The sequence below is a fragment of the Astatotilapia calliptera genome, chromosome 1 (genome assembly GCF_964374335.1).
Source record: "Astatotilapia calliptera chromosome 1, fAstCal68.1, whole genome shotgun sequence".
NCBI classification, from domain to species: domain Eukaryota; kingdom Metazoa; phylum Chordata; class Actinopteri; order Cichliformes; family Cichlidae; genus Astatotilapia; species Astatotilapia calliptera.
In genome coordinates, this window is record NC_137422.1 from 34,151,817 (window position 1) to 34,179,796 (window position 27,980).

Below are 27,980 nucleotides of genomic sequence, written 5' to 3' on the forward strand. Positions count from 1 at the left end.
TTGATACTAGAAGCAAGTTTGGAAGGAATAAAATAAAATAGTTTCACCAATAAGATGATACCTAAAATGCTACAAGCCAAACACGCTGGCTTGTTTCTGCATGGTGTTCAGTGGGTCCTTAAAAAAAAGAGAAAACGGTGCAAATGGAGGACAAAAGGAGAAGTGGCAAGCCTATAAAAGAACCAACTAAAGAAGATGAACAGTACCTGAAAGTCCTAACCTTAAGAAATAGGAAAAGGAAATCCAGATAAGACCTGAGACAAGACCTGAGAGCTGCATCTGGCCTTTCAGCTGATCCTTCTATTGCCCAACAAAACCTCATCAGAAACGGTCTCACTGGAAGGGTGCAGACCAGGGGAAGGCAGGGGTATTCAAAAAATATAGAATAACTGGAGGTAAAATGAGTAGCAACTTGTCTTATGGACCGATGAAGCCAAATGTGACATTTTGGGGTCAAATCCTTGTCAAAATGTGCAGAAGAGGTTGGTAGAGAAGTACAACAGTAATTGTCTACAGCCATCTGTAAAACATGGTGGCGGCTCTCCCCTGGTTTGGAGCTGCATTGTCAATATGTTTGGAATTAGAAATGCAGAAAAGTATCATCAGATTTTCATTCGCCATGCAATACCATCTGGAAAGCATCTGATAGGCAACAGGTTCATTTTTCAGCACGGCAATGATCCTAAACACACTGCCAATCCAGTAAAAGCTTAGCTGGATAGAAAAACACACAGTGGAATACTACCAGTCATCGACTGGGCTGCTTGGAGCCTGGACCTCAACATTATTGAAGCAGTGTGGGATCATCTTGACAAAGAACAGAACAAAAGTCAGCCAACATCCAAAGAAGAGCTTTGAAATGTCCTTCAAGAAGCTTGGAGAACCATTCCTGAAGACCACTTAAAAAATTACAATAAAGCTTGCTCAAAAGAATTCACGCTGTTGAAGAATAAAGGTGGCCATATTGACTTTCAGGGTTGTTAGAATTGTAAAAACTCTGTTGGTGACTTATATACTCTGTCTCCATGTATGATTGCACATATGCTGCAGCAAGAGTACTGACAGGGACTAGAAAGAGAGAGCATATTTCTCCTATACTGGCTATTAAATCCAGATTTAATTCAAAACCCCGCTCCTCACATACAATGTCTTAAATAATCAGGCCCCATCTTATCTTAATGATAAGATAGTACCATATCACCCCATTAGAACGCTTCAGTCTTGCACTGCAGGCTTACTTGTTGTTCCTACAGTATTTAAATGTAGAATGGGAGGGAGAGCCTTCAGTTTTCAGGCCCCGCTTCTGTGGAACCAGCTTCCAGTTTGAAGACAGATCTCTACTTTTAAGATCAGGCTTAAAACTTTCCTTGCTAAAGCATATAGTTAGGGCTGGATCAGGTGACCCTGAATCCTCCCTTAGTTATGCTGCAAAAGGTGTATGTTGCTGGGGGATTCCTATAATGCATTGAGTATTTCTTCTTCACTCACCTTTCTCACTCACAATGTGTTAATAGACCTCTCTGCATTGAATCGTGCTTGTTATTAATCTCTGGTTCTCTTCCACAGCATGTCTTTTGTCCTGTCTTCCTTCTCCCTGAGGCTGGTTCTGCCGCAGGTTTCTTCCTGTTAAAAGGGAGTTTTTTCTTCCCGCTGTCGCCAAAGTGCTTGCTCATTGGGGGTTATATGATTGTTAGGTTTTTCTCTGTATATAGGGTCTACCTTACAATATAAAGCACCTTGAGGCAAATGTTGTTGTGACTTGGTTCTGTTAAATAAAATAAAATTGAATTGAATATTTCTCTGTAAAAGAATAAAAAAAAACTAGGGGTAGCTCAAGTACTGTGTCCTTTATATTTTATCTAATGGTATGTCTTTAAATTTCTTTTTTTGCACATTGTTTACCTGCTTGTAAGTATATTTGACTATGCTAATTTAATTCCAGAACAAAACATATTTTCATGATAATAGTGCTGATAATATGTAAAGTACAGTTGAGCTTTTAAAATGTTGGCAGAACACTTCACAAGTACTTGTTGAATGGCCTAAGATGTTCATAAACCCTCTATCTCCTGTGGAGGTAAACAGTGTTTGAACTTCTCTACCAAGCCCTTGTTTGTCAGTCTTCACCGAAGCATATCCATCACCTTTGATGTGTGTGTTGTATTTGAGGAGTTATGATACAAATGTGTAGAGAAAAAACAAATCTGAATGGTAACAGAATCTGGTCAGCAATAGTGAATACTAACTGAACTCACTGCACATCTGTAAACTGTACATACATAAGCAGCATGTCAGTCTGAGCAGCTCTCCCTTGGGTGTCTCTGGTGGGTGGGACAGTGGAGGCTGAGGCGTCTGGACAAGAAGTTGAGGGTGGAGGAAGAAGTGACCCGTGTGTTTTTGTTTTGGAATGTGAAAGTATGTCGGTCAGCATGACACAGCCTCTAAAACACACCCCATTAAACTGGAATCAGTCTGAGCTTTGTGTGTGTGAATGTAAAGGTTTTAAAGGTTTGTGCGCTGGGAATCTGAGTGTGTTTCTCATTCTCTTCATTATATATAATAGTTTTAGAAGTTGTAGTGTAATTTTGTTGGCAAGAAATGTTTTATATTGGCACCAAATATTAGCAATTAGTGTCATTTAATTAAAAGAAAAAATGTCGGGATCTGCCTGCCAAAAGTCAGACATTGTTAAGCATGCATGCTCATGTCTGTGAGAATATAGAATACATGTGTATATATGGTCTTATGTGCAGGAGAGTCTGTGTGAGGGCTTGGATGCCATCCAGTAATCTTGCAGCCTTTTAATGTCAGTCAGGATTTATAAGCGAACCAAACGATGATGTTAGCAAGCACCCTCTCCGCTTTTTTTCCATGTCCTCTCAGTGCACTTTGCTTCACTCTCCTTATATTCAATCCGTGATTTGAAACACGTCAATTTATATTCAGCCCGTCCTATCAGCATTACTACTTGTTGACATAATCTGTCTCGCTCTCTCATCTGCTCAGACTGACATGATGCTGGCCTCCTGTTGCTCTCCAGCCAAGAAACCTGATGAGGTGTCTACCTTTTCCATCTTCATTTCATGCAGATGAATATTGTTCCATCCTCCATAAGACTTGCTGAGGCCAGGAATGGTCACAACCTTTTACAACAACCTTTAAACTGCGGTGTCAATAAGGACCAGCTGTTTGCTGAACTTCAAATGATGCTTCTTTTCCCCCACAGATACTATGAAGAAACCATTAAGGGGACACAACAACTTCCCAAAGAATGTAACTTAACACAAAGTGTCCCATTTTAACAAATCCTTTTGTCCAGAGTAGGAAGCAACAGTGTCCACATGTATGGACTATTTGGACCTCAAAAAATGAATCCTGTCAACTTTAGTAATATTCTCAATGTTCCTTTAGCCCTACAAAAAGCAGCTAAATGCAATGACAGAGGTCACATGACTTGTAAACAACTAAGACATCAACAGCACATTAACCGTCATGATCATCCAACAACTTTCTCAGACATTAATCAAAGTTATGGCCACGTGAAGCTGACCAACAAATAGAGACATATTTTCACATGCAGCCAATTTAGAATCAAAAATTAAACTAACAAATATCTCTTTGGACAGTGGGAGAAAACATGGAAAAGCTCCAGCTGACCAGTAGGTTAGAAGCCAGAAACCTCTTGCTGTGAGGTGACAGTGCTAGAAAAATGATACCTGAAAACTCCTGGGCTTCCTACTACCTGATCACCAACAGCATGCTCGTGTGCTAAAATAAGATGGTAAAAAATAAAACTGCCAAACATGTTCATGTGGGCATTGTTACAGGCATTGCTAAAGTGTGGAAATATTGTGGATCTATATTTGCAGAGTACTGTTTATATGTGATAGTTTATCTCTTTACTGTGATAGGAGCTGTGCCAGTTAGAGCCACTTGCCTGCAGCACACAAGAGTTCAGTTTTGGCCCCTTTCAGCTTCCAGAATTTTATAACACTTTGAAAAAGACAGCAGCATTATAAGAACATCGTACTACGGTGGCCCTGAGAGTCCAAACGGACTGCAACTTAAGAAAACACCAGCAATAAGAAAAATGCTGCAAAAGCACACAAAGCACAATGGAAATGGGAAAAACGACAACGGAAATAGGAAAAAACACAAGGGAAGTGTTTCTGGGGAGACAATAACCTGACGGACCAGTTGCAGGAACCCAAAACATGGTAGTGTTTTATCATGATTCATATAATACTGATGACGTATTTCTAGGCTAATAGTTAGGCTAACTAAGCTGTAGTGCCTCTTCACCTCACTGTGCAATACCTTTGTGCAATACTTTTGTAAATAGTCAATGGTGCAAATAGACCACAATACTTGAAATGTGCAATTCACTTGTATTTTTATTCCTATTTATTCTATTTATCCCCCTTCGTATATTTTATTTATATTTGTCTCATATATATATATATATATATATATATATATATATCATTCTGTAACTGTAACTTCTGTCGGTGCTGTGTTTTTGGAAACCGAATTTCCCAGAGGAGCCCACCAGAGGGATTAATAAAGTTCTATCTTATCTTATCTTATCTAACACACTTACCTCTCATCTTTTCTTTCCTCACAAAACCAATAGATCCTCCTCTTCTTTTAAGTGTCTTCCAGCACAATTCTTAGCATATTTTAGTTCCTGCAACTGGTCCGTCGGGTTATCTCCCCAGAAACACTTCCCTTGTGCTTTTGAAAATCTGTTGTTTTTTTCCCCATTTGTGTTTTGTTTGCTTTGTAACCTTAGTAGATCAAAATATGGACCTACAGTACTGGTAATTGCCAATAAGTATTATTACTTGTATCCCATAAAGCACACAAATACAAATGAAAGTACAGTTTCATAATTTTCTTAAGAAATAGCAAATAGCTTTTCTTCAAGTGTTTTCTTAACAGTCATAAACAATGAATCTACTAAAACAAATAAGCAGCTGTTACGACCCCCTCTGCTAGGCGTCAGGGAGGGAGTAACATACACGAGCCCCCCAACACAAAACTGAGTAAAGCAAAAGGTTTTAATTACAAACTTTAAACAGAAAACCGACAGGGCTGTGCAACAGACCACTGGGCAGACAATTATTACATAAAGAAAGAACAGTCACGAGTAAAAGTTAAAGGGTAACTAAGGCAGGCTGGCCGCACACAAAATAAAAGCTAGGGTTTTAACTAAGGCAAGCCAGCTTCACAAAATCCTACTCACAGCCAGCTAGCAGCTCAAAACTCTAATCAGGCTAAGTTTAAAGCATGCACCAAGGTTCGACAAAGTTCAGCAATATGAACAAGTTCAACAAAGATCGACGAGGGAGGCACGAAGGGCAAACTGCATGTTCAGTCCTAAGCAGCAGCCACTGAGTGAAGGACCTCCAGCCTTTTGTAGCCACAGGTGGGTACGATCAGCCACTGATTGCCTCTTGGAGCATCACGGGATCCCGGGGCAGCCAATCGTCCGTGTGGTCTGGCACACTTCATTCTGCATAAGAGAGGGTTGGCATGGGTCTCCCAGTAACCAATCACACACACGAGTCCTGGAACACATTGATTTACCTAGAGGAAGGTGGGGCCACCTGAGGCCGGAGGCCGTAACAGCAGCCACAACACTGCAGTGTTGAAAAGATTTTTAATGAAAGCTAGGAATAAACTGATCAGTTTTCCACTGTTATTGTGTTGGATAGAAAAGTTTATATTAAAGGTGCAGCATGATTTGGATGTTTATGTTTTCATTATCTGTTCTGCCCTATGAAGTTAGCTTACAGGAACCCATGGCCTTGTTACGACCCCGGTTCACCCACAACTCACTAACAGGCCTACATGTACTGCTTCGTGTTAGCTGGCCTACGCTACTGACATTTCTGGCTCTCCAAGTCTACAATAAAATATAAATACTTTATCTTGTAATTAGTAGTATTAAGAAAATACATGGGTGATAGAGAGGTCTGGACAGGACCTCTTTTGGCTTTTGTTGATATACTGTCAGTGCGGATGTAATTAACTGTGACAGCTGGCTGCTGTTTTTGACAGCTTGTGTATCTAGAGGACAATTAATTACCATACACAAATCATTGGAATTCGATTGGGCACTACATGGTTTGTGCTTATCCAATAAAAGACCTTGATTAATGATCTGTGATTGATACTCACACATCCTGCAGACAAGATTCCCCAAATTCTTGTTAATTTTGGGAGGTTGAAAGAGAGCAATGCAAAATCTATTAAAAAAAAAAATGACTCAACGGTGTCTGTTGATAGTTTAGCTTTGTTTAAATGTTTAAATGCAACCTCCAGGAGGTCATAACTTCTCCATATTATAGCATACAAACTTTGGTTCTGTCCATCTTCTCCAAACAGTCAATTTTGCTGCGGGTGGCTGACCCGTCAGCTTCCTGCCCAGCATGGGGTACAGGCAGGGCCATGTAGGATCCCAGCCTGCTGTGGGAGCTGTTGCCAAAACCAGCATGGCGGCATTGGAAGAAACTCGAGGACAGTTTCCAGAGGCAGGCCTTGGGGTAGATCATTTTACACTGAAGATTATGTACTTTAGCAAGGGGTCTCCTTCCAAGAGGGGAATGTTCATTGTTATGTTTTTAAATCCGACAGTACCTTGATTTATTTTTGCATTTACAGGTGGGAAAGTTCTGCAGAGGATATTACTTGTAGCACATAGAGAGAACAGTGGTCCCGACAGTAGGTCAGTGCGTGTATGACACTTACCATGAATATTGCTCCAGTCACTGTGCATTACAACTGCCTTTCATTTAACTGAGTGCTATTGTTTTGCAGAGTTTATACAGGGAAGAATGGGTAATAGGTCTTAGCATTGTCTTTGGAAATGAGTCTCATTTTATTTCCCATATCTTGCCTCAAGGTGCCAAGATATGTGATGAACTGAGGCAGATGCTAAGATGTGGCAGGAAATATCAAGAAATAAAAATAAAGGAGGTGGACATTGATAAGAGGTTTAAAGACAGGGACGAAGGTTTTTGTTGGTTTAGAGTTCTCCCTCTTGGGACTCTTGTTGGAGGAACACAGGAAGTGGAGCTCAGTGAAGGTCAACAGCCCCTTGACATACTAGGACAAGAGACTGTTAATGTGTGAATATACGTGTGTACATCTTGTCATTTTGATGGATGCTGCTTACTGATGTGGCATATATGTGTCACAACTGTGTTACAACATGTGCATCAGCTGTGATGTAAGTGATTTATTTGCTCAACAAGTCTCACAGTCGCAGGCAGTTCAGTAACTTGGCCGGCTGTGGTGGGTACAACGATGTGATGATGAATTACACTGAAGCACATTAGCACAGTGAGACTGAACAACAGAGCACAGTTTTGGAAGGAAGCCACATTTATCTTTAAGTCTTTGTATATATATGTTCTTCTGAGAGTCACTATTGTCCATTTTCTCTGTTGAGATTTATAATTTTCTTTTCAATGTGCTGCTAGCCTTCTTGTGGTTTAACTCTTTGAAGAAAATTTTATAAGGTGTTCTTTCCATAAGCCCTTTGTGTGGGTTTTTAAATCTGCACTGAAAGCACATTCATAGTACACAAGTTCATACTTTTCTACCCATTGTTCCACATCACAACTGAGACATCAAGACAATTCCAACTACTTGTCCTTCAGAAATATTCCCAGGATCTCTGTCTCCACAAATTAAACAAAACCCGTCCTTACGTCAGCTTCCCCCTAAAGGTGTGATGGTGTTGTCCACATCACAAGTGCATCTCTTAGTGTATAATTGTATGTGTGTGTTCTTTTCAACTCGTGTAAGTATACATATGTGAAGGTGTTCAGCACGAGCACATCCTCTCTGTTTATTTGCTCTGCCAGCCCACTTCCAGGACCCAGGCCTCAGGGGACCCATCAGATCTCTGGTCTAACAGAGGACGCTTTGACTGGGAGCCCAGGAGGCCTGAGCCACTTCCACCAGAGTGCAGTCTGACCTGCACTTCTCCTCCCCTGTGTTATGCCTCACCTCTCCCCATTTGCCACGATTTCTCCTGCCTTCCTCCTGCCCTGACTCACTTTAAAAAAAAAAACCCTCTTAAACTCTTCCCTTAATTTTTCACTATACAATTTTGCGTGTCTTAACAACAGAGTAACAGCAGCAAACTCTTAATTCTATGCAAAGGAAAACATCCTTGCTGGAATTTGTGAAACAATTCCTAAACCAGACCCCTTACGTCTTGTTTGCACTTTGTGCCATCATACAGAAAACCTCAGACCACAGACGAGTTGGTCAGCTTAACCTGACAATGTCATTGTGATATTTTGTAAATGGTGTTTTGTCATGCATGATTTCCTGGAAAACTCCTTGCCTGAATTTCATGATTCATTTTCAAATTTTATGGCAGATTGTTAAACTAAGGACTGTGGTTTTAATTCAAAACAAAATTGGTTAGTAAGTGCCCATTTGTTAAAGGACTGGGACACTTATGAGGCAACATGGGATTTTCGCTTCATTTTGCTGGGGGAAAAATTTCATGTAAAAAAGTTTGCTTCAGTCATTCAGATTTCCCTACCTCTTATTCTCATGTCATTTCAGAGCAGCCACTTGTGCCTGAACTCATTTGCTTTGTCTTCCAGCCTTTTATTGTAGCAGAACTTAAAACTGAAATTTACCTACAGAAAGGTCATGCTGTGAGACAACGCTGCTAATTATTCCACCACCACCGCACCACCCATCAGCCTATTGTCAGAGCCATGAGAAATTGTAATGAAGACCCTAGAATACAAAAAGTACTCTTACCCAACCTGTAAAATATAATAAAAACAAAGCAAAGTACTGATAATCACTTTTCCTCTGTTCAAATCCCAAAGTCAAGCTAAGCCATAATCTTAGCAGGTCAGCTGATATCAGTGGTAGCCTTCATCAGCTGATGCCTTTCTATCTAGCATATCATTTTATAATTATGTTCATCCAAAATAATTAAATTTTATATCTATAACAGTTAGTTATGAAATAAGCTGAGCTGCCCTGTCCACAGCTGCTGTGTACCTACATGCTGCTTTGTGGCCCACCACAACTCTTTTCATATTGTGACACATTTATTAAGTATCATACTTGTTGTCACGGATACCTACTCTGTTCTGTGCTTGGGGTTTGCTCTCACTACAGCCTGATTTCCATGTGTGCACAATGACGGGTATCCAAGAGTGGGGCCAAACTTCCAAATGTAAATTCATTCAGATGGAAATAACAATCATGTGACTAACACATGACACTTTTTCTCAAATGTGGTGATATGTGTATATATCTGAGCTCCACATTCAGCAAACACGGCACTTGTTCAAACAAACTGGCAGCAACAAATAGTATATATCTACAAATATTTTTGCCTCCTTTCCCAGCAAAAAAGCAATAAATGTTAAATATTAAATGCATCAGACTTCAGGGCCAGAAAAAAATTACCTTCTTTTTCATCTGGAAATGATGACAGACACTGAACAGCAAGTCATTTTTGCCAAAAACACAAGATAAAATCACCACATATTTGAAATCTATGTAAATGTCTGAAGGGGGAAAAAAAGCAAAATTTAATAAAGTGATGTGACAGCAGTTGAAAAACAACTTTCAGCTTGGCTTAAAATCTCAATAAATGACTTTTCCAGGCTCTGGGAAAGTTTTACCTCCATAAGCACCAAAAGATGAAAAATGTAAAAAATAGTAACCCACCTTGTTGCAGTTCAAATGATCTCTGCATCAGTTTTATGCATAACTCTTTTACAATGTTGGCAGCCATAATCACCATTCTTAAAACATCAGCTGTTAACTCTTAAATTATCTTAAAACAAAATGAACAGAGCAAAGCAATTTCCAGTCATTTGGACTCTGCTTGTTGGAGTTTGAATCAGAACAGCACTGTACCTGACTAAGGGCTGAGACTGAGAAAGCCTCATCACTTGATGAGAGTGTCTCAGAGCTCTGCCTGTGGTCTCTGGCCTTTGTGACCCTGTCGTGGCTCAGTGTCTCTGCAGGAATGTGGCATCTCTGACCCTCTGAGCTGCTTTTCTGTGACAGACACATGTATGATCTGCTTTGTCCAAGTCTACAGGGACATGAAAGTATTTGGCATTTTACCTGACATGAAAAAAGAGCTTGAATGGAGAACACATGGGGAAGGAGATGAAGAGGACTTGACAAATTACATGTTTATGCATGTTTATAGCTATATTTCTATGGAGGCATTTCAGAGTAAATGTTTAAAATGCTGCCAAAAGCAAAATGTAAATATAAAAAAATCTTGGGGTTTTTTTGCTTCTTGGTTAAATTTGAATCAAGAGGTTTCTGACTCGTAAGCAGAGCCAGACAGGAAAGCACATACACCTTAAATAGTAAATGATTGATCACCATTGATATTCTATAACAGCTAAACACGTCTATCCCTCTAATTGGCAACAATTTTACAGTTGGAGTTTCAGTGTTTGTAGCAGCTGTAATGTTTCAGACCTCAAAAAGTCTTTGATTTACTCACTGGCCCACTGATACCAGATGTTAGTGCCTCTTTCCCACATCACGAAGGCATCTTGGGAGACCACAAGAAATATTGTCATTTACCAAACCGATGTGTTTCCATCACATTACTCACTGTATCATATTTTGGCTTAGCATACTGGCAGAAATTTAGGTGAATGAAAATCCAGCAGTGGACTGGCAAACTCAGACTAGTGCTTTATGTGTGACAAAGAGAGAGACGCTATCAAAAGTAACACTTGTTTTTTTTTGTATGGATACTATTTATTTTAACATATTTATGGAAGGAAACCACTGAGATGAAAATAAGTGTAAGAAAGAGTGGTGGGCATTCTGAGAGAAGGGCAACCAGGGACCAAAGAGGAATGGCTAAGTGCGAGATAAGGGTGAGGGAGCAGCTAAACATTGAGGTCAACCTAACGACAAACCCCTCATAATGATGTGTCTGGTTGAGTTTACATGCCAGACAGGAAAAAGCTGCTTCTTAAGGAGGACCTTTTACTAAAAATCTCACAAGAGAAAAGTAATGAACTGATAAAACCAAATAGTTCTTCCAGATCTTCTAAATGGCCTTACGACTTCGTTGATCTTGGAAAACTTTGAAAGCATTGCAAGATTTATCACTGTTTTTATCTGCAGCTCCCCAGTTGTTGAATTCCACACCCCCAACATTCCCTATATTAATTTTTTGCTACACAATACACGTTTCATGCACACAGGCACATGCACACAGCTGGGCTTGTCGAATTCAGACAATACCACAACAACAATGTCGTTCCGGTCTGTTATCAATTGGCTGGTGATTTGTTTTGTTGAGGTATTAATAGTGACAGGGTGACCATAAAAGGGCAGAACAGAGCTAATCTAGAGCAGATTGTTTGCCAAAAAACAGCCATTGTGCTTGTCCAGAGGGCCGTTCAGGTGTGCGCTAATCAGAAAAAGATGGAATATGATTAGTGGAGTTTTTGGGGAGGTCCAACTCTGGTCTAAAGCCTTCCAAAGACAAGTATGCCTCCATTAAACACAGGAAGCATAACTTTGAAGAATCATAAAAGGTTTTTTTTCTGACAAAAGGTGTTTCTCATTGTAATGAAACATAGGTATAGGTATACAGCTTCATAGAAAAAAATTATTTGCCGACTCCAAGTGTGAGAAAAATGAACAGGTTAATGTTCCCTCAGCTTGGGGTTTGTTGATCGTAATCCAAAGTACACAGACAGAAAATGCCAAAGGGAGAAAAGTGAGTGAGAGTTTGAATAGGTTGCCTCTGCGGACTCCTGGATGCAATGCAAACAACCTCTAAGAGGATCGAATTCAGTCCACTATTTTTTTCCACTTGATGAGAGTTTCTCTGAGATATTAAGAGCTTGAGGGTAAATTTGACCTTATCTAATGTGTGATGTGGACTGCGCTGAGCTGTCAGTACCTTTCTTTCAGTATAAAAATCCCCAGAAATCACACAAATCTGTAGGTATCAAATATGTGCACACATATGTTTACGGTTTAGCTCATTTTGTCCCACTCATTGAAACTATACATCTATGTACAAACTAAGACAACATTTACCCTTATGGACACACACTCACCAGCATAAAGGATGATCTCATTTATGGGCACCTGTACACACAATCATTCAAAGGCAGCTACTCACATAAAAGTATCAAATGTAGTGATATTCAATCCAGAGATCTACGAAGCACACGTGCACATACTGCTACAGTTTGTTCAAACACACGACACGCACACACAGAGGGATGCATATGTTCCTTATTACTGTACCTGTTTTAGAGTGAAATTAAATCACCTCCTTCCATTCTTCAGTCAGGGGGTTTCCTGCTGTTTGACATGACGGATTTTAGCACCTAATTTCACTGTTTACTGTTTTTCCAATTTTTGTATTAATTCTGTCACTAAAAGACAAGCCTACCGGGCCTGCTGGTGAAATATAAGTTATTCTGTGATTGATGATTAAAGCATGTACAAACAGCACATTCATCATGAAAACAGAAAATAAATATAGCAATCAGTTTCAATAAGGTCTTTAGGGAATCCTTTGGAGAAAGGATGAAACTCCCTTAGTTGCCTCAAAAATGGCACATTTCAACTCAACTGAGAAACACTGAGTTTCTTTTCTTTTTCTTTTTTTCTTTCTTTCTTTTTTTTTTTTAGCAACATTGGTGTTTTTATAGCTTGTTTTATGGCTTGTAAGCAGAGGGAACCACTGCATGCAGTTCCTTGTAGGTCTTTAGATACAAGCCACACACATCATAATGTAGCACTCAGAAGAGAGAAAACATATGGGTATGCCCACACATGTGAACACTCCTGCTTCTCATCACCTGCTACAGAGAGCAGCTTTCTTTACAACCATGCACAGCTGATGCGTCTTGCCTGTTTTTTTCTTCATCGCCACATTTGTTTTACACGTGCTATCGTCGCCACTGCAGGAAATTATAGAAAAGAAAGGTTAAAACTTTTAAACATGTCTTTTAGTTCTTCTTTGCCTGGATTACTGTTAGGAGCAGTTTGTATTTGATTTCTTTCTATCAATATTCACAGCACTTTAGGCAAGAATGTGAGTTTTAGCTCTTCTTGTGACATGGGATTATTATTTTATCATCACACACAATATAGATGTTTCTTCTGTGTGGATGAGTTTTCCGGTTTCTATTTTCATACACCAGTTTTAATTCTACTAACCAATCATGTCTGAGAAGGCTGGAGCATGACAAACACTGCATTGCCAAAATGCAATCTCAATCTCTGAAGATGTTTTAGGTTTTTATTATCTTGCACCTGGAAATGTACCGGTTTCACTGGAAGACCTGAGAGGTGCTGTCCACAGACAATAGCTGAAGGCTTGCCAAATGTATATGTCTGATTTATATGTCTAGAGGAAGTAAAACAAATGCAAAAAACAATACCCTGTCCAAGTAAACATAAAGCACATTTATGGCTAAATTGTATTTAGATGCGTTTCAGGCCTTAGGTACAAAGTGGACTCTGGCGTAACTGAACAGAAATACACTAAATTAAACACAAATGTGAAAATGCCAATTCAATGTTCTTTTTATTCACTTATACATGAATAAAATATCAAGAATTAGCTCCATCAAGATAAAGAGTTAGTTGTGCCCGTTCTATTGTCAAGTGCTATTGAATCATTTTAAAGGAGTCGAATAAGAACAACTATATAATTAAATAAAACAGCTGTGCAACTTATACTGATTACAAACGTCACATCTGTTTCATGTATAAGTTTACATGCTACTCAGGTTATGCTGTTTGTTGCCATATTCCATGACTTTTTCCACCTTTCTTTGCCTTTAATGATGAATGAACTGTTACTCAGGTTTTTGAAAATGCGTAAATTAAAAATGTGTCCAAAAATAAATGCATGGAAAAACACATGCAGTCTCACTATCATGTCCTAAGAGTTTTCTGTCTATTTGAGCTTCACATTCTAAGTTAATATATTTTAATGCTGGTTTATGCTTTATTGAAAATCTAAAGTTCAATTTGATTTTTATGTTTGCTGGATTACATATTTGCTTTTGGTTTCTTTATTCTAGTAAATAATTCTAGAAAACTTCATCATGATTTCAGTGAGTCTTTGATTCCTGTTCTTACTTTATAGGTATTCTGGTGATGACTTTCATTATGCAATCTTGTGTTTTGGTTTATGTCTTGATTTCTTTTCTTCGCATCCCCCAGTTCCTTCATCTAGACTTCCCTCTGTCTCATTTCTGTTTTAACATGTCGGTGTCCCTGTTTTCCTCAGTCTGACATCTTGTTAAGTTCCCTCTACATTCAACACAAATCAGCTTGCGTGCTCTCCATGAGTATGCTTCATCACCACAACCTGGATGACTGATGTTATTAAAAAATAGTGACAAGTCAGAACATATATGACATGTATACTGCTTAGTGTTAACAGGGGTCCCAATTTGTACATATTTACATAATGCCCCCAGATTTGCAAGACTACAAAAACCTTTGTGGTATCTGAAATCTCTAACGTTTCTGATGCTTCTGATCCAATAAGGGAAACTGAAAAGTTGGGAATGGAGGGATAGTGGATAGATAGAAGGGGTAAGGACCCTTAGAGAGGAAGTAGAAACTGAGAAAATATGTGATAAATGTGATAAAAGGAAACAGGAGACAGTATGATAAAATGTTAGGGAGGAAGGACACAGGAAGGTTGAAAGAAAAAAACAAAGCATGACGGGCCAGAATGGATGGATGTGTCAAGGGATAACATGAGGAGTAGATAAAAAATAGAAAAAGTTCAAGTGACAGTAATGGATTCAGAGTGTGATGAATGAAAGAAAAGAGTTTGAAATGAGAGTGAATGTCATGTGGATGTGAGCGGAGCAGAGGTGATGTCCTCCTAAGGGAACATCTCATTCACCCAGAGCGACCCGTCAGCAGAGCCTCACTCAGCACTCCACCACATGTAGTCATCTAGGTGGGAAGCCAGCTACAGGAGAGAAAGGAAAAACACACAGCACAACCTGCCTGCATGCTCTGATTTCCACTTTCTGATCTTTTTATAGACCTTTACAGGCGAATCCCCCACTGAGGCGAACGCTCCAACTGCCAGTGCGCAGCTTTCTTCCATATGGATCAAAAAGATGCCTCTCTTTCCAAAGTCACACAACACCTCCTTTACTTTTCTTTCTTTTTTTGTCATCTTGGCACCTTTCTTTAGCTCTCCCTGCTGTGCATGTTTTTGTTTCTTTTTAGTTATACATTTGCATTAATAAGGGATATACTGGTTGCTTATGGACCAGCATGAAATGCAAATGGTTGTTTTATAACGACTACTGCAAAATTGTGTTTTTCTCCAGATTTTATCATAATTACATAAGCTACAATTTATGTCAAAATTAATTTGTTAAATATGGGCAAAATCTGGGTAAAATATTGCATATCACTGCATTAGCCTTCCTTACATAAACAAAGAAATCTCTTTCTAAACTCCAAGGCTGAAAAAAAGTGAAAACTACATAATGGACGTTTCTTGAATCGATGGTTTCTTGAACACTTGGCATAGCATCAAGCCAAAACTGGGCAGGAAAAACAGTTTGGAGGGATCATGAGTCTCTTCTTGTTCTTTTTACTGCTCTTTCCCAAGTTTCTGGAGTTTTCTTTGTGCAAAATGTCAACTTGCTATCAAAGAAACATGCACGCAGAGGCTGTTATATAACTTATCTAAGTTATTTAAATTGATGAATGCATGTTGGGTGAATGCCAGTAGTAGCATGCCAAATTATATTAGTTCTCATGTCGTGAGTGCCATTTCAAAATTTGCTTGATGACTCATTTCCGTTGTTTGTGTTTTGCTGTTGATTTTTTTTTTTAACAACTAGTGATTTCAGTACTTTTTAAATATACATTTTATTCCAACTAAGCCTTCAAGCTACCCCATTTAATATCACTAAGTATCTAAGAATGTGAAGAGTCCCTTTAGGATTCAGAGCTGAGGCAAAAGCCAAATCTAATGCAATAAATCCAAAGGAGAAGAGAGAGAGTTTAAGACCCTGACATAACACAAGGTGTCACAGAGAAAAGCTCACACACAGAGACACACAAGGATAACCATCATCACAATCTATCAGCCTCTCAATGAGTTAATCAATCACCTCAGCATGTCAATCAGTCAGTCAACAAATTGGTCAGTCAGTTAGACATTGAATGATTTGGTCTATATGAACTTTGAAGTTAGGGAGTCATTCACCCGGAAATAAGTGTTAGTTCAGTTTTTACTGCTGAAACTTTACACGCACTCCTCACTCAGCGGGACCGTGACACCAGAGACGTTCCCTTGTGGCCTCATCTTACCCTTTCCCAGGACACAAAGGTCCTAAGAGGTGAAATTATCAGGACACAAGCAAAGGCTGCTGGGTCAAATCAAGAGCGACTAAAGTGTTTCCTGTCACACTTAGTTCTTTTTCCCTAAAGAGATCAGCCGTTATCATTTTTGACAAGGACAAAGACGGGACCAATTTCTCAACACTAACACAACACTAACATATCTGGTTAGCACAAAAACTGTCAAAGCTGTGTAATCACCTTCTCTTCAAACCAGCATCTAACATGTAAAAAACTTGTTGTTTATTACATTTGACCTGACCTCTACCCCAGCATTAATACTGAGGCTACTAGACAGAGGCCTGGCTTGTGTCTCCCCAGAGCAAAGCAGAGCTCAACTAGAAAGAGGGAAGCTGGAGAGTGGAGATGGAGATGGAGTCCAGGCATGGAGGTGAGTCAGACTCCGTCGGGTCCCAGAAATGAACACTTTAAATGTTTCTGGGTGACACATAGGGCGGCTGTGGGTGGAGGGGGTTGTGTTTGGACTTGGTGCTTGGGAAGGAATCTATGCCTCTTACTGAGCACTTTGAAAGTTTCCATACATGTAAATATTTTCACCTCATCTGTTCTGACCAAAAGATATAGAAAGTAAAAGAAACATGCTGAACTTTTGTTTAGCAGGATGTTCTAATTGTGCTATAAATATACATACACTGTGGCATGACCTTTAAAACCACTGCTATCCACTCTTCAAGTATTTCGTGACAGGACTACATGTCTGCTACAGAATATGATTACAAGAACGGGAATCATCTGGGAAACATAAATGGCATGTGCACCAATCTTTCTAGGAGATGTTTAAATATTCCTCTACATGGCTGAAAACGTTGACTGGCTGGTGGCACAAGATGAACAGTCAGGTACATGGCAGAGGGTGTTACCCAAGCAGTGCTCAGTTTCATGGTAATCAAATCAACAGTTACGGGGATATTTTAGTCTGAACCAACGAACTGAAATAACCTGCTATCAAATTGACTTTAGAGCCACATCACTGTGTAGTTAAAACCAAACTGGGACGGATCATTCTTTCCTTAATAAAATGGATTTTCTGCACAGAAATGTATTGTTTAAAATCAAAAGAGAAACTCTGGCCAAAACTGCTTTTTGGAAACTGCATACAGCTTTCATCTGATATGAAATGCATTTGAATGCCAGGTACTGCAGTCGGCATGCAATCACAGAGGCGAAACAGCAGGATTATTGAAGGAAGCAGTTGTGGGTAGAAATTTAAGGATGAATTAAACTAAACCTCATAATGTTAAAGCTTGTATTATACCTTTGACCAGTGGAGCGCTTCAGCATGTGTGTTCCTTCACTTCTAGCCTAATCATAGGCAAACATCATATTAAATACAGTTAACAGGTCATTTATACAGGGGTTAACGTTAGAACATACATTTGCCAGTAATATTCTGGCCTGCTTTTAGATCCTCCATGCTGACTTGAAGTGAGGACCGCGAGTGAAGAATTTCCTCTATGGACGATTTTCAGACAAATAGAAAAGACGAATAGTGAAGGTGAAGGAAAAAATGTGTGGAAAGGCTCAAGATCGTAGTGATATCAGAGACCCCCGCAAAGAAGCTTTAGAGGGAAAAATTCAGCCAACATGACCAAGGACTTTGTGACTCAGACCTGAGATATTCCTGGAACCAAAGTCAGGGAATGATTGCAAATGCAGTCAACTGCACAGCATTTACTGACTTTAGAAATTCCTCCCACATATGGCTACAACTTTCTAATGTTGTCAAATAAAATAATATGTAAAGCTGCAGTTCTTTCTTCAATAGCCACTGAATTCAGTAATTCTCTCTAAATATAGTAGTAATTTTACTGATGGTGACAGAACATGCTGTTTTCAGTGCAATAGTAAAACCCAGAATCAAATATTCTTTCTACAAGAAATGTGCATAGAGTTGTGAAGAGAGTTTCATGCTTATGACGATGTGACGCTTTTGGCTGAGCTGTTGTCTTAGCTAGCTGTACACTTTGCTTCAGTGGATAGTAATAATAATAGTTCTAATTATTAGCAATGCTAAGTCATCTTGTTCCAGTGTATTTAACTAAAGGCAAACTTCTCTGCACCTGATTTCCTGATTTCCTGAACTCACACTACAACAAATGAAATAGACAAAAAGTTTGTTATGGGTTGAACTTTTAAGCCTCATAGAACACAGAAATCTGGTAAAAGTACTACGTTTATCATGCTATTTTATGTCTTACTGAGCACTTTCACACACTGCTTTTATTCTATTCTCACAGACATCAGTGGATGTTTTAGATAAAATTTGTGGTTCTTACCCAAAACTTTGACATGCAGACTGGCGCAGCTGGAGACTGAACCAATGACCCTCCAAATGAAGGAGAACTCACTCTACCTAGCCACAGCCACCAATTGCAAAGGAAATGTCCACATCCTCTCTATACTTGAAAAAAACATTATGTTATCCTACAGTCTGTAAATTAATCCCAAAGATGAATACCGCTTAAGAACTTCTCGGATATGATGGAATAAAAAACTATAATGATCCCGTTGGGAGGGATGGATCATTGTAACAACAAAAGTAGCATAAAGTATGGAAACAATTAGGATCAACCATGTCTCCCTAACATTTATCACCATCCCCTACTTGCATACTGTAGCATGATGTTATGGGTGTTATCTACTGCAGTAATGAGCCCTGCAGGGTATTTAAACTAGAAAATGTCAATCATGTGAAAAAATTTGTTTATAGTTTAGTGGAGCACATCAGTCTTCCATCTGACTCCACAGCTGAGAGCGCTTAAAGCACGAGGGCAGAAAATTAACTCCCATCATCATAAACCTGCAGTAACTGCCAACACAGACAATACAGAGACAATTCATACATTCTCATGTATAAACATGCAAACTGGCACTCACACTCACTCAGAAACAGGGTACAAATCATGTACATTTGGCTTGGCCAGGCTGAAATTTGACCACCAGTGAAGACAGAATAAGAACACAAAGTGGGTAGAACAATAGAAATGCAGAAATTGAGCTGATTCATCTTCATTGCTGTGAAAGCCACAGTGGCGAGGGGACATGCGGTCTTTGTTTAGATGGTGAGTTTAGTTCTGCACAACACCAGGAATCCCCCCTGAGACCGAGACATGTCATTTACATTTCAGGCATTCAACTAACATTGAGGCAGATGGAATACAGCAGAGGAAGGCAACACCAAAGCTGAGATAATCAGCGAAATAAACATTGACAGCAACCACTTGCAATACATGGTGAGTCAGAGCTTTATTGTGCTGACAACAGTTTGGACTAATTTGTATTTATTTAATGAATGCAATACCAGATTCATAAGCGAATGTCCAATATTTGTGAAATATGACTGTCAAACATTAAAAGATCCTTTTTCGTAAAAGTGAAACAGCTCGTGGTAAGAGCAACCATGATTTAAGTTCCATAATTTCCTTTGCTGTTTTCACAGCAACTAAGCTCATTTTCTTTGGAAGGTGTGAATTTTTCCAAACGCCTAACATGTCTTCTTCAATAAAAGCTATAGAAATAGCACATATTCCCAGATTATTTGAATATGAGAGACCAATGCCAGGTAAAGAAATACAATCCCTGAGAACCAGAAATTCCTGGAAAATGTACAGCCTGTCTGGACACTGCAATGCTGCGGGTTGAGATTAGACTGTCAAACTGACCCGGTGTGGGTCACATACAATTGAAAGACTTCAATTGTCCACTTATGGCTTAGCCACGACAACTCAGCATGGCAGGCCTGTCAATCTGTGGGTTTCTTTACATGTACAGAGGTCATGTGAGGTTATAATACAAACTATTTTCAGCAGAATTGCATTTGGTATTCTACGGAGGTCTTTGTAAAGAGAGGGAGTCAGCATTGTCGCCTCAGAATAGTGTAGGCTTTCTCACTCAAGGCTATGACAAAATGCTGTAAGATTGTGGATGGAACCTACGTTTTGTCTCACATATTAGATTAATCAGTGATTTGACATCGCCCAACATTCCAACATGTATCATCCTTCTGGAAGACTAGGGCAGATGCATGGTTTTGCTTAACCAGAAAGACTATCATGAAACAATTTTGTCACTGCTCAGTGACAAAAATACTCATGACCCTGTGAAATGAGACCCAGGTAGTGGTTACCGGAAGAGGGTGATATATTGTCTGAAGTAGTCAGAACAAGAAAATGCTATTAATCCAGGGAAAGCTACGCCAAGTCTGTATAGTTTACCAAAGATACATAAACAGGGTGTACCTTTAAGACCAATTGTCTGTATGATCAATTCAATCACCTATAGCATCTCAAAGTTTCTGGCTTTGATCCTCAACCCGTTGGTAGGTAGCTATAAACACCACATCAAGAACACCCTGGTTTTGTTGAGAAGGTAAGAGATGTTATTATGGAGGATGTTACATCTCTCTTCACTTGTGTTCCAGTCACTGAAGCAGTGGTGGTAATTCGTAAGAGATTACAAGATAACTCTAATCTCAGCAACAGGACCACTCTCAGCATTGACCAAGTGTGTTTGCTTTTGGAACTGTGTCTTCATTCTACATATTTCACATACAATGGTCAGTAATACAGGCCGATGGGTCTGCCATGGGTTCCCCAGTTTCACCCGTTGTGGCCAACGTGTACATGCAAGAAGTGGAAAACAGGACTCTGTTATCCTACCCTGGAACACCACCAAGTCAGTGGTTCAGGAATGTCGATGACACCTGGGTGAAAATCAAATGTGAGGACGTAACACAACTCACTGATCACATTAACTCGGTGGACAACACATCAAGTTCACCAAGCAGGAGATGGTAAGTGGCAGAGTAGCCTTCTTAGACTGAGAGATTTCCATGAGTAATTGGGGACGTTTAAAAGTTGTAAAATGTGTACCGTAAACCTGCGCATACACATCAGTATTCAAGGTTTGACTCTTGTTGCGGTTATCCCAGCTGGACATTTGTCAAAGCTGGGAAGGCACCTAAAGAAAGCTCCAGGTGACCATTGATCAATGACAATTGACCATTGATCAGTTGACATTGATCAATGGTCTTTGTCAGTGGTTGTTGATCAATGGTCTTAATAATTTGCATATTAATGGTTATGAAACTGACCTCACAACCCATTGTTTGCCAGTGGTGCCTTTTTCCGTTATTGTGCAAATACACTGTTTATAAGTCAGCTGAGACTGAAGAAGTCACTTGATTGACAAAATGTTTCTCCCACTGAAAACATTACGTCCACATGAACAGAATCAACTTTTGTGGATTACAGGGGTGTGTCCTGCCTTTTGGCTTGTGACTGCTGAACAAGACTCCAGTTTCTAAACAACCCTAATTGAATTAACAAGATGGATGGATGGATTAATGGAAGAGCAGATAGATACAATAGAATGATTTTCCTAGGATTCTATACGACCAAGCATTTTTGCAACCAGAGGGGCTGCCCCTTGCTGACCATTGAAGAATATAATTAAAGAGTGGCTGTATCCACCCTGCATATAGAGTTTATGCCCCATCATCAAAAGGCCAATTTTCCAAAAGCTTATCTCTATCCCAATTAATAGGTTGCCAGTCTATGGCTGAGTAAACAGAGAGAGATAAATTAAAATATATGCACACATAGGACCAATTTTAAATCACCAGTTAATATAACAGAGACCTTTAAACTCCACACAGAAGGGCCCCAGTCATCCAGCAGATTCAAACCCAGGACCTTAATGCTGCGAGGAGGTAGTACTAACTACTGCAATACCATAAAGCTGTAAAATAAAGCAACAACGAAATAACACTGTGACTTCCCAAACTGCATTGTCATTGAGCATGCCCATAACTAAAAATACCCAGGATAATTTAGACAGTTAGGTTTAAATGCTCCAAATTATTTGTAATTGTCTTCCTTATTATAGTGATGGCCAATTAAGATGTCATGTGTGTAGCTCTTCATCAGCATGCTGAAATATTTTAGTTGATCAAATGATTTATTCTTATCTTGTAACAATTGCACATTTGCTAACTCAGATATATAAAAAAGTGCATGTTCTGTATTATCTGCCCAGATATACCACTTTGGCTATAGCACATGCTAATTCAATGCAGGTTCCTCCTGATGTTGCTCACATGTGTAAAATAATATAAAAAGCAATAAAACAACAGGATTCATGAGTGACTGAGCCAAACAAGACCTCACACAATGGAAGTTGCCACTTTATCTGCTCCATTTATCCCTTTTAGGGAATAAATCTGGCTCTAATGCATGTTATCAATACAAGAGGGATACACTGCAGTTCTTTGACCTTAAGCCTTTTAGAACATGTTCATTCATCACAATACTAGCCACTGCAAGCTTGACTGGTCAAGTCCAGTAGATGGTGACAAAAAATAAGAGAGAGTAAAAGCCAGTTGCACTAAAATTGATGTTGCCCATGGATAAGTCTGACACACAGAGCAGCAGTAACTAACAGTAATTGTCTAGAGAAATGTGCTGGATAAAATCCAGAAGATTGATAAATCTATGACGGACGATGAAAACCAAATATGCGAGTCTCATGAAGTACCTCTTTTAATACAGATGAATACGTGGTGTGGCACTCATCAGTTATGTCTGGACAACATACAGCCTACGCTAAAACAGAATTGAACGTCATATATTATATACGCAATGAACCAATCTGGTTTCCCCCTGAAGTCATCTGTGAAATCTTTTTGATCCAGGTCTGTGCTGAACAGAGAACAAAGAAAAGCATGGCAAGGAAAATACAACCTCATCTAATCCACCTCCTCCAGCACCACAGATCTCTCATAGAGCCAGAAATTAAACAAGACACAGAGCCTGTTACAGTCTAACCTTGAAAGCAAACAGATCACATGGTCTGGCCTCACACCAGACCTGGTGCCTCATTTATTAAAAGATATTCTTACACCAACAAGCAAACCTCAGCCAAAGTTTGGCTTCAGACAAAACTTATCTCGGTGTCAGCATTAGTGATCCATGTTAACTTTTTCATGTTGTGTGTGATGTATCAGGAGGTGAAAGTCTTATAAAGTACCATAATGTCTGCATAACCTTTGTTTCAAAACACACAGAATACAATGTCAAACATTTTCTGGAGATTATGAGTAATAAAGAAAAAGCACGAGAGAGGGGCCAGTTACTTCAGGTAATATTTCATAACTTTAGAGGATTGCTCCACACTATATCCCTCTAATCTTTGTTCAACTTTACTTGACTTTGTACATATTACATAAAAACTGCCTTTATTAAATGCTGATTCAATAGCTCAACCAAATTTGGTGTTGTTAATTAAAGAGGTTTTTGTCCTTCTCTATGTATAGTATAATAAAAATAGCTAATCACTTCACAGACTGCTTCTACTTTTTAGGTTAAAATACAGGCCTTACTCCCAGGGGAAGGGGGATTCTTTCCCGAAATGTTTTAGCTTTGGACCCAAACTCAAGTTCTGTTTTATTGTCACAGGGCCAGGAGAGTGGAAATCATCTCCGTGCTGATGGAAACTTCAGGGAAAACAACGTTAGTGTTGCTAAACACTGAAATTATACATTCTCTAGTAGTTATCAAAGAGAATCAACAACACAAGTTAAAAAAAAAAAAAAGAATGCTCTGAAAGGTTATCTGACACGTTTATCTTCACCGAGGATCGTCATTTAATCTCTATGTAATGACCCTTGGGAATTTTTTTATTTTTCACTCCCAAGTGGATATGTAGAGTTTCCAAAAGGGGATAAACTATGTGGATTTGTGGAAATGACACAGCAGAGTGGTTTAGTGGTTGCAGAAACTGTTCCATAACCTCAGAATAATTCATGTTCAATTCGCCCTACAAGGATTAACAGGCACTCATCATTTCCTGTCACTCTTCTAGGGAAAACAATAGATATAAATGTATGATATAGAGTAACTGACTGTTGTCACACTTAGTGGCCAAGATTTTAGGCCCTCGGGGGTCCAAGGAAAATCCATATGTATGATCTGAGTGACAGCTGCACAGCTTACCTGAAGCAAGTGCCATTCTTCCCATCGGCCCTAATGCAGGGATATTCCACCGTCAAGATTTTATTATCAGGACACTCCATTCTAAGCAAAAAAAGGAAAAAGGAAATATGATTGATTGGCACTGTTTTCCAGCAGTGTTAAGCTACATAGTAATAAAACATGGTGTGGGGAAGTACAAGCAAAAAGAGATCCAAGGTTGGATTTGAAAAGGGGGATGTTACAGTTTAGCATGGAATTCCCCCATATTCAAAGTTTGATACCACAGGGAATCCAAGCTATTATTTGAAAGTACAGTTACATAAAAGACCGGTGTGAATCTAGTCTGCATGTATGCAAATGCATGGCATTATTGGAGCCCAACTGATTTTTAAAAATTTAGATTTCAGTTTTTGAATTGATATTTGAGGGTTTACCCTGATTCACTTTTAAAAGTATATATGAAAAATCTTCTGTTCTTTACAGTTGCAGTTTCTCCACCTGGATAAGTTTATGCTTTTATTTGTTTTATATTTTTGTAAATTAAAGTATAAATTTTGCAGTGTTTTAATCAAATAAACAAGATACTTAATGTCTTTTGACTTGCACTTACTTGATAATACAATTATATTGTTAACGTAAACTCTAAACTAAATGAATACAAATTTTACTGAAAAGGTTTTGGTGAACTTGGTGTTGACCAAGAAAGGTTTAGAGTGGCCAGATTTACAATGGATAAATCATACAGTTTGGATATTGCTAGACTATTACAGGCAACTATTTATTTGATATTTGTGATATTGCTTACAACACTTTGACTGTCTGGTAACATTTTTCTGTCAGTTTTCAATATCATAAGACATAACAGAAGAATCCCAGAGAATATTGTTAATTTAGAAACATAATCCCAAATAACTACTCTGACATTTTCATAAAAACTTAACAGCCAAAGAAACAGACTAATATATCAATACAGTCATATTTCCTGTGTGCACAGCCACTACTAACACTACCAGAGGTAGTAATGTGCTCGAGCAAGAAGGGCATCAATCACAGCGGTAATTTTCATTTCTCCGTAATAGAATCCGATGAACACACATACCCTGGAAACATAAATCTGAAGATGCAATGCCCATGTTTTCATGTGCTTGGACAAACGAAACTCTGGTTAATTACCCCGTGTTTAACCTGTTGCTTTGCGGTTTAGTGGTTTCCTCTTGTCTTCTACAGAATATTAGGAGCATGTGCTCCATTCCCATTGACTCCTCACCTCCTGACCTACTCTCTCCGGGCATCTTAACAGCATCTGTCATATTATGTCTGAGCACAAGCAACATTTGGCTCTCCTCACCGCAACCGATTTCAACCATTTGGACTTTCCCTTTGCTTTTTGCATTTCCTTGAGCATCACATTAGATTAGACGCGCTGCAGCGGTTCATCCAGGGGTCTCCGTGACAGGCTGCTCACAGAGCATGTCGCAAAGAGCAGAAACCCATAAAACGTAGACTAAACTCTGTTATGATTTCTGGCACCGTATGCTAATCTGACAATGAAATGACTGTTTTGAGGTTTAATTGAATGCCAAACAAATGTAATGAGTGGAGTGGTAGCTGCCAAGAAACTTGCAGAGCTTCAATCTCACATTAATTCATAAAACCACCGTAAAGCATAAATAAACGATAAGTCAAACATTTTCGTGCAGAAATTTGTGCTACTTTTGAAACTTTTTATACTTAAAGATAGAAACGCACATAATACAACTTCTCGTAATTATGAGCGCAGCAGACATAGTTTCATCATCACACTGCCGTTCATTAACAATAAACAATATTGCTTATATGTGACCCACAACTAATATCTCTGAGACTTACCCTGAGGTGTCCATTGCAAGCGTCGTCCTGATGGAGCTGGCACCAGATTCCCAGAGGAAAACGACACAGAAAACGCAAAATGGTAAAAGAGTCGCACCATAAAGCTGACCCATGTCCCTTTTTGCGCTCCGGGACAAATGATCTTCTCGAGTGAAAACGCCTTAACATCCGCCAAACGCCACTGTTTTCATCTGTCAGTGACCCGCGCGGGTAGTGCCATCAAAATATCACAAATCCCTGTCAAGTATCCCGCAGAGGAGACGCACATGGAGCCTGTAGGATAATAAGTGCTGCGCAGTGCGTCCGAAGCCCCCTTCCCAACTTTACGCACTAAGGCAAAGACCTCTTGGAGAGCTACTGAAGGGTTTAGAGCTCACTGTGTTCTCACTAATCCCCCCTGGATTTACATTCCAGCCTCCAAAGAAGCGACTTAACGCAACTAAGTATACAACCTTACTCCCCATTGGTGGTGATGACGTTAAACATAATAATGATAAAACAATAAATTGGCTAAACAGCATACATGAACCGAAATGACCCCCAGGCTTTACCGCTGTATTTGATAAATACATTCCTTGGAAGAAAGTCAAGCACCCGTGGCGTTGTAAAGACTTTTTAAAAATGCTTTAATAAGATTGAAACTATAACTGGTGTAGGAAAAAAAAAACTACTAGGCTGGCCTGATGAACTGCTCAGAGCATACAAAAATATCAAGAAAATGCAAAAATATGTTCGCAATAAAGCAAAGCTTCCAGTTAGACATTTGAAATGTGGACATTGTGAGTTTATCTCCAAACAGTTTCATCATGTTTGGATTTCATTTTGGAAACAGCTTTACTGAGTCTGTCCTGCCTTACTCAGAAAATCAGAAATGCACTTTGACTGGTGGAGTAGAATGTTGTTTCCTAGAAGCGGCAGCCCCCTGATAGATTTTTTGGAGAGATCCATGAAACATGCATTAATAGTAATAATAGTTTTATAAATAAAGCATGTATTTGCTCTGGTCAGTGGCCTGAATTTATATTTGGTAAACATTATTTAAATTTAGATTTGAATACTTAATTCATAGAGCTCATGAGCTCTAACCTTCTAACCTCTTTGGCACCAAAATGACTTGACTTGACTTTACTTCAGTCTATTTTATTGTCTTGCTGCCATTCTATAAGACCCAGTAACGGGTTGAGTGTAATTGATCAGACACTCTTCTTTCATAGTATGCAAACGTTTGAATGTCATCTGCATACTAGACCAGGAAGTTTGTTGAGTGAGTTTGTGAAGTCTCAGAGCCAGGGAAGTATTTATTTCTTTGATGTTTGCAATATCTAGCAAAGGGTGGAGTGATTTCTAATAAAAAAGAAACAAACAAACAAATTCCTGGTGTCAGCAGAGGCTGGACTTGGTTTAGGTCCCAGAAATGAAACCACAATCTCCAAGATCGATCCAGATCTAAAACTTGCTAATTTCATGAGATGCTCAATGCATGGTTTCCAACTTACAGCCAGTCAAAGACAAATTATCTCTTCTGTTGTTGTCCTGTGAGCTAATGCAGAACACTGAAAACATTTTATATGCTGTAAATAGGCATTCAATTTCTTGCAAATTGTATAGAGCATCAAACTGAAGTTACTGTTGACTGCTGACAATCTGTCACTGTGGACAATTCTAGAACTGAACATGGTCAGTGCAATTAAAGCACATTTGTCCATTTGCTTGGCTTGGAAAATATCC

The 27,980-nt window shown here is 39.1% G+C and overlaps 1 protein-coding gene across 2 annotated transcripts in view; it reads right to left on the reverse strand.

Moving 5' to 3' along the window:
- The window catches only part of LOC113026023 (collagen and calcium-binding EGF domain-containing protein 1-like), a 37,503-nt gene extending 10,566 nt beyond the window's left edge, over positions 1–26,937 (reverse strand). Inside the window, exons 1-2 of one of the 2 annotated variants that reach the window (XM_080300093.1) lie at positions 26,253–26,937; positions 24,405–24,485 (exon numbers count right to left, since the gene is read on the reverse strand). In XM_080300093.1, coding sequence (XP_080156219.1) covers positions 24,405–24,485; positions 26,253–26,365 — 194 coding nt within the window. In that variant the 5' untranslated portion in view covers positions 26,366–26,937. The remainder of the gene's footprint in view (positions 1–24,404; positions 24,486–26,252) is intronic. The other variant, XM_026174410.2, reaches the window with a different exon arrangement.
- Between the last annotated feature and the right edge of the window lie 1,043 nt (positions 26,938–27,980).